Source organism: Salmo salar, chromosome 15, assembly GCF_965601325.2.
Source record: "Salmo salar chromosome 15, fSalSal1, whole genome shotgun sequence".
Lineage (NCBI taxonomy): Eukaryota > Metazoa > Chordata > Actinopteri > Salmoniformes > Salmonidae > Salmo > Salmo salar.
This window is the reverse complement of record NC_138305.1, coordinates 80,996,833-81,009,156: the sequence shown is the minus strand read 5'-3', so window position 1 is coordinate 81,009,156 and position 12,324 is coordinate 80,996,833. Positions and strand designations below refer to the sequence as shown.

The 12,324-nt window shown below is 43.2% G+C and overlaps 1 protein-coding gene across 1 annotated transcript in view; it reads right to left on the bottom strand.

Moving 5' to 3' along the window:
* LOC106572099 (kelch domain-containing protein 8B) overlaps positions 1–12,324 on the bottom strand; it is a 48,885-nt gene that overhangs the window by 10,840 nt on the left and 25,721 nt on the right. The window contains exon 3 of the mRNA XM_014145928.3: positions 10,106–10,207. Coding sequence (XP_014001403.2) covers positions 10,106–10,207 — 102 coding nt within the window. The remainder of the gene's footprint in view (positions 1–10,105; positions 10,208–12,324) is intronic.

Sequence of the window (12,324 nt, the reverse complement as noted above, 5' to 3'; positions counted from 1 at the left end):
CAAACTCCGGCACATTTTCTGGCTGGCGCTCGCATTGCCTTCATTGTTGTTTTCCTTACAAATAATAACTTTGACATGTGTGCGTTTCAATCAGTCCCTTATTTTCTGTAAACCGCGTGGTCGTTTCTACTGGAGCATATCGTATGTATGTAAGGAGCATAATGTATTCACTGTTTTATTCACGTGTTCAAGTTCTGGTGACAAATCATGCATTCTAATTCTTGCATAGATTGTAATGATGTGTATGATGTGTGTAAAATACTTTTTTTTGAAGGTTGTACTGATTTTGATGAGCTAATGCTAAGCCATGTGCCAGCTATGTGTGGCACCATGTTTGCTGACATTATACAATGCATTTTGGGTGTCATGTAAACATCTGTCAGACCAAAGATGTTATAACTTAATTAAGTCAATGACATTTCACTCATCTTTCGAGTAAACTTATGGAAGTGAATGAAGTGAATGATCATAGATGACACACCCCTTTCAACATGCATACCGCAAACAGACTAAATCTTTGGTTGACGCGAATAAACAAAAATGGTGGCGTGCACAAATTACCCAGTGTCGCATTACTTTTGATTTTTAGAAAGTGCTTTACTCAATTATTTTGATAAATGGTGAGCTCACCCGTGATGTGATGAATTGTAAATAGTAATTTATATTAGCCAATTCATATTGTGGTTTCTGTCAGCCAAGAGTTAGCCAAATATGACTGCTCTTGTTACGTCAGTCTTTCCTCAGTTAGCGCTAGGACAAATGTAGCCTACACTTTCCGGTTTGGATGATTGCGTTATGCTGTCTCTACTTCTATGAATGTCTGAACATTGCATCCCAAAATACACTGGTCACATTCAGGACATAACTTTGCAAAATGTTTCTGTGAAAAAAACTGTGGCCAGCTCAAACACTGACTGTTGCGTCAGTTGAAACTGGACATTATAAATAAGCGTTCTAATCACATCGGTTTGAGCGTACGCTGCAGGGGCCACTGTAGAATAATCACACCCGTTTGTTGGTATGTGTCAAAGGGTTAAAAATGCAGTAAGTCTTGTCAGAAGCTAGCAGATTCATTACTTACCAACAACAGTAAATTCCAATAGAACTACACCATGTTTTGAAGTTCACTTTCCTTGCTTTGTTTAACAACACTGTTGTGACTTGACTTTAACATTAATCTGAAGACTGTTATTTATCTAATTAACTATGTTTAATTGTCACCCAATTATATTAATAATGTAACAATTAACTAATTAGGATCTGGGGCACCACGAGAGCCGTTCTTTAAAGAGTTACCAACTCCCGAATTAAACTCTAAGGGTGGGTTGCACCAAGATGAATTAACTCTTAAACTGGGTTAAATCAAAGTTTATCTATTAATCTTGTTGGACCAAATTTGAAACCTAGTTTTTGGAGTGTGAAAAAAAAGATTCCCCTTCCTAAAGGAGGGGCTCTGCATGAAGATGGACACTACACTGACAATCATTATTGCAGTGCCGGTTCTGTATAACTTTGGCAGGAGACAAGGAGACAAGCTACCTGAGGAGAATGTAGAAGATGGCCAGGTGCAATATGCTGCCAATGCAAATGGGAATACTATGAGGAAAACAATCCGAGCGTTCTGTACTAACAATAGCAATCAAGCACCCTAGTTAACTTGCTAGCTACTTCCAAACACAAATGACAGAACAGCTCACTGAACATTTCTCGCCCTAGCAAAGCTGGTTAGGCTATTATCTTATCCAGAGTGTTGGTTTCTGCAGCTGTGCTGTCAGATTGTCCGTTCGTAAATTCAGAGCGTTTCGCTCTCGGAGCGTACACTGGCCGATGAGTAGGGTTGATCCGAACGTTCTGACCTCACAACACTAGCTAGGTACACAATAAACCAAAATCCCAACTCATGACGTTACTACCCTGCATGAATCTGCTATCCAACCAGCTATCCAACCAGGTTCAATGTTAGCTAGCTAACATTAGGCTATAGCTAGCCAAGAAAATGGCTCTGAGATACGAATAATAAAATCAAACATGTAACGTTAGCTAGCGAGCCAGCCAGTTAACGTTAGCTAGCTAGCTAGCTAGCTAGCTAGCTAACAGTACACTCTAACTTGAAAGGAAAAGACTTCATGTCAAAATTAGAAACGTGTAATATCTGAAAATGTAGCTAGCTAGACTATCTTACCCATATACATCATGGATGGACATGTCTCCTATCGGATGCCATGGTTGCCCTTAGTTTGAAGATGTAATCCAGAGACAGGTGTTTTTTCCATCTCCTTAGCTATCACACTCGAATTCCACTGATTTCAAAACTCAGTCCTCCAGAAAGTGGAGAGCAACACATGCCGTTTTACTACACGATATGTTAAAAAAATCTGTGTTAGACAGGATTACCTACACATACTGACCAGCTCAAATAGACAGAAGCGTGCTATATGGCAGACCAATCCAAACTCTTCTCTCGGCATGTCCAGCCCACGCATTATCTCAGCCAATCATGGCTAACGGGAAGGTTGCTGGCTTTTTCTGTGGCTAAACCAACTAGGCTCGTAATTTATCAATTGTATTTGTATTTACAGATGGCATACAAGTTCGTTATTAAGGCACATGCCAAAAAACACATTCAGATAATAAAAAAAATCAAGTTTACGTTCAAACGGCTCTCCTGTGAAGTAATAACCCACGACATACGCCGTTTCCTGAAACGGGTCACATATAACATTAGTGTTCTATAGATCACCTCTGTCCATTCCCCACGTTCTATACTGGAAATATTGTTCCAGTATTTGCTTTTGAACGTGTTAGAGTTTCAACGGGAAAAAGGTCTGTTGAGACAAAGCACATTCCTTTGGTGAATTTGGAGAGCGCAGGCCTGGATCTTCTCCCTTGATTTACAACAGGACGTGAGTTGTTAATCCCCACTAGTGCTTTCCTTCCCCCTCTACGGGTGAGAGGGGGTCTGATTGAAGTAATTCATTGCAAACCTGATCTGACCTATTTGGATTCTCATGGACAGTCATGACAACGCTATCATGAATCTAGCAAAGAAGAGTTTTGAGTCAGAGTGCAGTATTTATTTAGCTTCATAGCACAAACGTTTGTTAGCATGTTTCTCACACTGGCTTTAGCCATGGAGGGAGCAAGCCTGCCATAGCTACATGATTTGTGAATCTATTTCGAACCGAACAGCTAACGCGACAGCTAAAATGGCTTTGAAAAAAAAAACAATTTCAGCTAATAAGGAGAGCTATCTACCAAAATAACTACATTATGGCATGACCTGGAATGATACAGAGAAGATTTCTAATGCTTCCCCGGTCTGGACAACCTGGAACAATACAGGAAAGATTTCTAATGCTTCCCCGGTCTGGACGACCTGGAACAATACAGGGAAGATTTCTAATGCTGTCCTCCTTCTCAGGATCGTGTCCCATGCTCTAAATAACTAAACTGGCTAGTTTGCCTGTCTGTAAAGAGAAGGGTGGACTGTACGTTGATCCTGCTGCTCTGATTGGATCAAGCGAAGCGGTCTCCCTTCACTCACTTCCTATTTCACCCAATCACTTCTCATCACACTTCTTTCAGTTTTCACACGCAACTATCGTAGTTTAGACACTGACCACAAAGACTGACCACAACTACTGACCTCAAGCACAAAACTACTGACCTCAAGCACAAAACTACTGACCACAAGTACTGACCACAAAACTATTGAATCACACAACAACACAACTACTGACCACAAAACTCCTGACCACTTCTACTGACCACATCCATACTGTAGGGCCCAAAGAACCTGCAACACCACCACACAACTACTTACCACAACTACTGATCTGGTCTGCACTAGCTCTAGTCCAGCTCTGGTCCTGGGCATAGTTAATTAGCTCGGGTTCGCACTAGCTCTGGTCTAGCTTTGGTCTGAAATATACATTATACAGTGGCAAGAAAAAGTATGTGAACCCTTTGGAATTACCAGGATTTCTGCAAAATTGGTAATCAAATTTGATCTGATCTTCATCTAAGTCACAACAATAGACAAACATAGTGTGCTTAAACTAATAACACACAAATGATTGTATTTTTCTATATTGAATGCATCATTTAAACATTCACAGTGTAGGTTGGGAAAAGTATGTGAACCTCTAGGCTAATAACTTCTCCAAAAGTTAATTGGAGTCAGTAGTCAGGTAAACTGGAGTCCAATCAATGAGACGAGATTGGAGATGTTGGTTAGAGCTCCCTTGCCCTATAAAAAACACAACATTTGAGTTTGTTATTCACAAGAAACATTGCCTGACGTGAACCATGCCTTGAACAAAATATTAAGAATTGTTGACTTGCATAAAGCTGGAAAGGGTTACAAAAGTATCTCTAAAAGCCTTGATGTTCATCAGTCCACGGTAAGACAAACTGTCTATAAATGGAGAAAGTTCAGCACTGTTGCTAATCCCCCTAGGAGTGGCCGTCTTGCAAAGATGACTGCAAGAGCACATCGCTGAATGCTCAATGAGGTTAAGAAGAATCCTAGAGTGTCAGCTAAAGACTTACAGAAATCTCTGGAACATGCTAACATCTCTGTTGACGAGTCTACGATACGTAAAACACTAAACAAGAATGGTGTTCATGGGAGGACACCGCGGAAGAAGCCACTGCTGCCCAAACAAAACATTGCTGCACGTCTAAAGTTTGCAAAAATGCAACTGGATGTTTCACAGCGCTTCTGGCAAAATATTCTGTGGACAGAGGAAACTACAGTTGAGTTGTTTGGAAGGAACACACAACACTTATGTGTGGAGAAAAAAAAGGCACAGCACACCAACATCAAAATCAACCTCTCCACCCTCTCCGAGTTGGGCATCTCCGGCGCGGCCCACGCTTGGATTGCGTCCTACCTGACAGGTCGCTCCTACCAGGTGGCGTGGCGAGAATCTGTCTCCGCACCATGCGCTCTCACCACTGGTGTCCCCCAGGGCTCTGTTCTAGGCCCTCTCCTATTCTCGCTATACACCAAGTCACTTGGCTCTGTCATATCCTCACATGGTCTCTCCTATCATTGCTACGCAGACGACACACAATTAATCTTCTCCTTTCCCCCTTCTGATAACCAGGCGGCGAATCGCATCTCTGCATGTCTGTCAGACATATCAGTGTGGATGACGGATCACCAGCTCAAGCTGAACCTCGGCAAGACGGAGCTGCTCTTCCTCCCGGGGAAGGACTGCCCGTTCCATGATCTCGCCATCACGGTTGACAACTCCCTTGTGTCCTCCTCCCAGAGTGCTAAGAACCTTGGCGTGATCCTGGACAACACCCTGTCGTTCTCCACTAACATCAAGGCGGTGACCCGATCCTGTAGGTTCATGCTCTACAACATTCGCAGAGTACGACCCTGCCTCACACAGGAAGCGGCGCAGGTCCTAATCCAGGCACTTGTCATCTCCCGTCTGGATTACTGCAACTCGCTGTTGGCTGGGCTCCCTGCCTGTGCCATTAAACCCCTACAACTCATCCAGAACGCCGCAGCCCGTCTGGTGTTCAACCTTCCCAAGTTCTCTCACGTCACCCCGCTCCTCCGCTCTCTCCACTGGCTTCCAGTTGAAGCTCGCATCCGCTACAAGACCATGGTGATTGCCTACGGAGCTGTGAAGGGAACGGCACCTCCATACCTTCAGGCTCTGATCAGGCCCTACACCCAAACAAGGGCACTGCGTTCATCCACCACTGGCCTGCTGGCCCCCCTACCTCTGAGGAAGCACAGTTCCCGCTCAGCCCAGTCAAAACTGTTCGCTGCTCTGGCACCCCAATGGTGGAACAAGCTCCCTCACGACGCCAGGACAGCGGAGTCAATCACCACCTTCCGGAGACACCTGAAACCCCACCTCTTTAAGGAATACCTAGGATAGGATAAAGTAATCCTTCTAACCCCCCCCCCCCCCCTTAAAAGATTTAGATGCACTATTGTAAAGTGGTTGTTCCACTGGATATCATAAGGTGAATGCACCATTTTGTAAGTCGCTCTGGATAAGAGCGTCTGCTAAATGACTTAAATGTAAATGTAAATGTAAAATCTCATCCCAACTGCAAAGTATCATGGTTTGGGGTTGCTTTGCTGCCTCAGGGCCTGGACAGCTTGCTATCATTGACAGAAAAATGAATTCCCAAGTTTATCAAGACATTTTGCAGGAGAATGTCAGGCTATCTGTCTGTCAATTGAAGCTTAACAGAAGTTGGGTGACGCAACAGGACAACGACCCAAAACACAGAAGTAAATCAACAACAGAATGGCTTCAACAGAAGAAAATATGCCTTCTGAAGTGGCCCAGTCAGAGTCCTGACCTCAACCCGATTGAGATGCTGTGGCATGACCTCAAGAGAGCAGTTCACACCAGAGACCCCAAGAATATTGCTGAACTGAAACAGTTTTATAAAGAGGAATGGTCCAAAATTCCTCCTGACCGTTGTGCAGGTCTGATCCGCAACTACAGAAAGCGTTTGGTTGAGGTTATTGCTGCCAAAGGAGGGTCAACCAGTTATTAAATCCAAGGGTTCACATACTTTTCCCACCCTGCGCTGTGAATGTTTACACGGTGTGTTCAATCAAAACATGAAACGTATAATTGTTTTTGTGTTATTAGTTTAAGCGGCCTGTGTTTGTCTATTGTTGTGGCCTAGATGAAGAAAAATTATGACCAATTTATGCAGAAATCCAGGTATTTACAAAGGGTTCACATACTTTTTCTTGCCACTGTAGCTACTTAAATGTGCATAAATTAGCATATAATACCAACCAACAATAATTGTAATTCTTGAACCTCACAACTTTCACATGTTCAGTGTATCTCATCCTATCAGCCAACCAATCAATTAATATTTTCATCTACCTACTTTTTCAACTAGTGACATTAATAAGGGATCATAGCTTTCACGTGGTCAGTCTATGTCACTTAAAAAGCAGTTGTTCTCAATGTTTGTTATACTTAGTGTATATCCTCCACAATCACACATCTTATCCTCCCTCCACCACACACAAATAAATATCTCATATCTTTAGGAGGGTCAGTGTGGCGGATGAATCAGAATTAGTTGGGTAACATAGATAATTAAGATGTTTTATTTGCATAATATGCTTATGTGATACTTGTCATATGTGAATGTATCTGTAAAACCATGTGAAGGGATGGCATGATTAATGGGCAACCAATTACTTGTCTCCACAATGTCTGTGCGCAAGTCACTCCCTCCTTTGGCATTGGGGGAAGGTGTATGGCCGTGTCTGGACCATTGCATGTCCTCTTTGATGTTGCACTTATCCTGGGATAGTATATGACCTAGAGGCTCACTCCCCTCAGTGAGCTTGTCCAGGAGTGGAGTCAAGAGGGGGTTTACTTGAGATGGGAGTATCCATTGGGAGTAGCCATTGGATGAGCTAATGGTTCTGTTCTATACCGTACCAGGGAGAGACAGTTCCAGTTTTAGGTAGGAGGACCAGATACTGGTCTATACAATGAACACTGTTCATACAGCAGTTGCTGTCTGCTATGTTTTATAGATATCTTTCATACAAAACTTAACCTTTGAACTGTTCCTAAGATCTGTGGTTTGTCATGTACGTTGAAGGGGTGTATCTTGGCTATAAAAGATCTTTGTACTTTTGTGTAATCACTTTTCAATGGTTCATTAGAGATAGCGCATCATTGAAGGTCAAGTGCTTTTGCAAAAGCATCTTAATTATTAAAGATCTAGTTTTAAGTATAACTCTGACTGGTGTGTGAAATTTGTAACTCTCCTCATTTGGTAATGCAGAAATTAGCCACCACATCAGTCAAAGTGAGTTCTCTCCTCAAGCCTCAGGATTTGTGCTCCTATCCGTGTCATTATACGCTACCAGCTGCTGCTAAAGTTTTTCTGGTTTCCATGGAGGCCCTCAATGAGCTGCAGATTATATGGACTGGTCGGTGGGGGTTAGGCTACTGTTGTTATCATAATTTCTGGGGAGAACAAAGTGCCGAGCTGAATCGTCTTTTCATGGTAATCAGAGTACTGCTCAGACCTGCTCCTTTTTTATCTTCACAGGAACACACTCCGCCATAGCGCTGTGCGGGAAGAACCGCTCCTCCGCTCCGCTCTTCTCGGCGCTCAAAGCATCCTGTCACGCCTTTGATTTCCAGCCCAGCTTCACAATGCTTCTTATCAACCCACAACCCAGCTCCCTCTCTAACACCTAACCTATATCTCCCCCTCTCTGCTACTAGAAGTTTGTCTTCCCGAGGGGGATGTTTTTATTAAATTGGACCAAGATAATTTTGAAAAACGTTTTCATTTTAGTCTTAGCAGACACTCTTATCCAGAGTGACTTACAGGAGCAAATAGGGTTAAGTGCATTGCTCAAGGGCATATCGACAGATGTTTCACCTAGTCGGCTCGGGGATTCAAACCAGCAACCTTTCAGTTGCTGGCCCAACACTCTTAATCGCTAGGCTACCTGCCACCCTAATTGTATTGGCCCCAGCAGTGTAGGTTAGTGTCATAATGGGGGTTCTATCAGAAGTGGATTAGGCACTCCACAGCTACTGCTGACCACTTACCTGCAATAGATTTTAGGACAGAACTGGACAATGGCACAAAGAAATGTGAGGTCACCGACCTAAAAGCAGCTAACGAGGGTTAAACTTCGGTGAATAAATATCACACCTGAAATAAGCCAATCGCTGAAATGACCAAAAGACATTTAAATCATTAGACCTATTAGGATTTGTTATGATGTATGTGCGTACACATGAGTGACATTCTATTGGGCTGTGCACATAATCGCATATCATCCAACTTCACACAGCCATCTCTTCAAAGTTAATTCAAATATTCTCTAATCATAATATTCATACATATATCAATGTGTCTTCTATATGTGATAAGGGGAGAGAGTGACAGTGAGCGGAGGTCGAGAGAGAAATTAAAACATTTGAGAAAAAAAAGACAGTGGGAGAGAAAAAGTGAAGATAGTCAGAAATGTTTGAGAGACAGATGAAGAGAGAATACAGAGATAGAGTGAGTTGGAGGAGGCGGCTCCAGCTTTTCAATGGCAATCTGATGTCACCCTGAAAGCAGCCCTTTGGCTTCCACACATCCAACACTATGAATAATAAATAGGTGCTTCATTCAGCCTCAAAAGACAGAGACAATTCTCCCAGCTGGCTGTTAAACTAAGAGCAGATCCCTCATTTACCAGCTTTTGACAAAAGTCAGAGGAAGGGAAATATGCCATACGTGAATCAGAATCAAAAAATATCCTTCTTGGTTTAAAATGATCATACCCAGACTCTGTTGACATTTCTGAGTGTAGCATTTCCTAATTCGTTCTCTCCTCCCATCTCTCTGTACCAGCCCCCCCCCCCCCTGCTCAAACTGTACTCTCTCTCTCTGCATCCTCTCTTCCCTGTGTCTTTCCTCTCTCTACATCTCTCACTCAAACTCAATGTCCCTCCCTCTCTCCCTCTCTCTTGTCCCTCCCTCTCTCTTGCACAGAGACAGTGGGAGCAGGTCTTATGACAGATTCTAAGCTCGCTTCAATGTCTCCTTAAGCTGTGACATGGAGACCCAAATGAACAAATACATTAACCAAATTACACAGAATGTGTACAAAGACAGAGAATAGAATGCATCCCACACTGTCTCATTATGAGGTAAACACTGCTTTATATCCTACTGAGCCACAGCTAGACATGTAAACTGCTTACAATCATGCAGTGGAGGAAACCCTAACCCTCTGATTACTCATTCTAAACATGATTCATAGTTTTTTTCACAGTATATTTATGATGCAATTCAATCAAGGGGAAAATTAGAAAGCAATGGGAACTTCATTTGCCTAAATTAACATGATTACTTCTCATGGTGTGACTGTCACACTGTGTTACTAAGATTAATGCGCAGGTGTTTTGCTTGTTCACATGAACTACACCTTGAGGTTGTTTTAGTGTTAGGACCTGACCTTGTTGTTGTTGTTAGTGCTGTAAGTGGTGTTGTTATTTGTCAGGGTCAAGTAGTTTATTGTTTCTGGGTCATTTTGGAACCCAAGCATCTATTTGGGCAGTAAAGTGCTCACCTAGTCCACCAGCAACGATGACCCTTCCACCGAGACATCCGGCCGCAAAGTCTGCTCTCTTAACCCTCATCCTGGAGGTTCGGGTTGGTTTGATCCAGATACCTGCAACACACAGAGGTCAGAGGGCAAAGGTCAGAGAGGAGACTGTAACATTAAACACTGTTTGACATAAATATTCCAAAATCCCTTTCCAAGCATCATTAACTACATGTATCCAGCATAAATGTCTAATACAACACAGATGGTTGACCTATTTACAGTGTGGAGGAAAACAGCACCGCTGCTCTAAATCTATATCTGTTTTATGTCTTTCTCTCCTCTCTAACCCTCTCTCCTTGCCCTCTACTCTGCCTGGGTCTTACTCACCACCTCAGTGTTTCCATCATTCCCTGACACTGTTAATATGCCATACCCTCTCTCTATTTGCCGCAAAATCTTTCCTTACTCTGCCCCTGTCTAGCTCTCCCTCTTCCTTTCCTCTCTCTCTATCCTCGTTCTCTCCATCTCTCACTCTCTGACCAATTTTATCTCCCCCTCCTCTCTGATCTCTCCCTCTCTTTCAGGTAGATAATGTAGATGAAGACGAACGATACTATAGATAGGGAGGCTGCCTTTGCTAAGCCTGGGGGAGCTCCATGAATCACTCAGCGCAAAGAGGCCATCCCAGGTGCACTCTGCTCTGGCTGCGTCTGGCGACATGTCTGCCCCACAGCAGATTACATTTTCTAAATTTGGGACAGCGTGCCCTCATTCCCTCTTCACCCTCCCCTTTTCTCCTCTCTCCTGCACTGTCGGCTAAAAGCCTGACTTCAAGCGCTCCATCTTCTCTCCGTGCCAGGTCTGTCCAGTCAGGGAGAGGACAGAACTGTTCAGGTGGATGAGACACCATTTACTTCAGTGGTTTAGTCACAGCAGCAAAGTCTGTGGCCTCAGGCAACTCTTGAACTTTCCCTGAGAGCTCAGCAGCTCACAATAGGAGGCAAAGAGAAAACCCAACACCTCTCTATATGACAAATCAAGCTCTCTGTATGTGAGAAACCAGAACACTCCAAGGTCCAGGCAAATGACTGTTACCAGAGTATATGCAGCCCAATCATAACTGTCATAACAAAAAGCGATATAGTTAAACAAAAACACTGGATTTGGAATAATGGACAGGAAGAAAATGTGTCACTAATGTTCTTATTTATTATATCCCAGAATGTACAGTTCAGATTCTTTCCCTATAGCCATTGCTCCAAAGCGCACCCTGTGAGCTTAGAACAGACACTGTTGTTGCTAATTTGCGTTCTCCAAAACGAATTGAACACTCTTAATGAGCCTTCAGCACTTGGAGGAGTAGCCAACAAAACAACTAGGAAGTCAATAAAGGATGATACTAAGGTACGGAGCGAGGAGGGTAGGAATAAGGGAGGAGGTAGATAACAAGAGAGAGAGCATGGGTCGCATTGATGAGAGAGGAAGGGAGAAGGAGAAATATGCACTGAGTGTACAAAACATTAGGAACACTTTCCTAATATTGAGTTGCACCCCGTTGCCCTCAGAACAGCCTCAGTTCGTCAGGGCATGGACTCTACAACGTGTCGAAAACATTCCACCGGGATGCTGGCCCATTGACTCCAACGCTTCCCACAGTTGTGTCAAGTTGGATGGATGTCCTTTATGTGGTGGACCATTCTTGATACACACGGGAAACTGCTGAGCGTGAAGAACCCAGCAGCGTTGCAGTTCCTGACACACTCAAACCGGTGTGCCTGGCACCTACTCTCATACCCTGTTCAAAGGCACTTCAATCTTTTGTCTAGCCCATTCACCCTCTGAATGGTACACATACACAATCCAAGTCTCAATTGTCTCAAGGCTTAAAAATCCTTCTTTAACCTATCTCCTCCCCTTCATCTACACTGATTGAAGTGGATTTAACAAGTGACATCAATAAGGGATCATAGCTTCACCTGGATTCACCTGGTCAGTCTACAATACATCACCAAAAGTATGTGGATGCCTGTCTATATCATGGAAAGAGCAGGTGTTCCTAATGTTATGTCCTCGTGTTTTTAGGGAGGGATAAATTGCCACATGCAGAGAAAGACACACGCACGAACACACAAACACACACACACACATATATATACACTACCGGTCAAAAGTTTTAGAACACCTACTCATTCAAGGGTTTTTCTTTATTTTGACTATTTTCGAGAATAGAATAGTAGTGA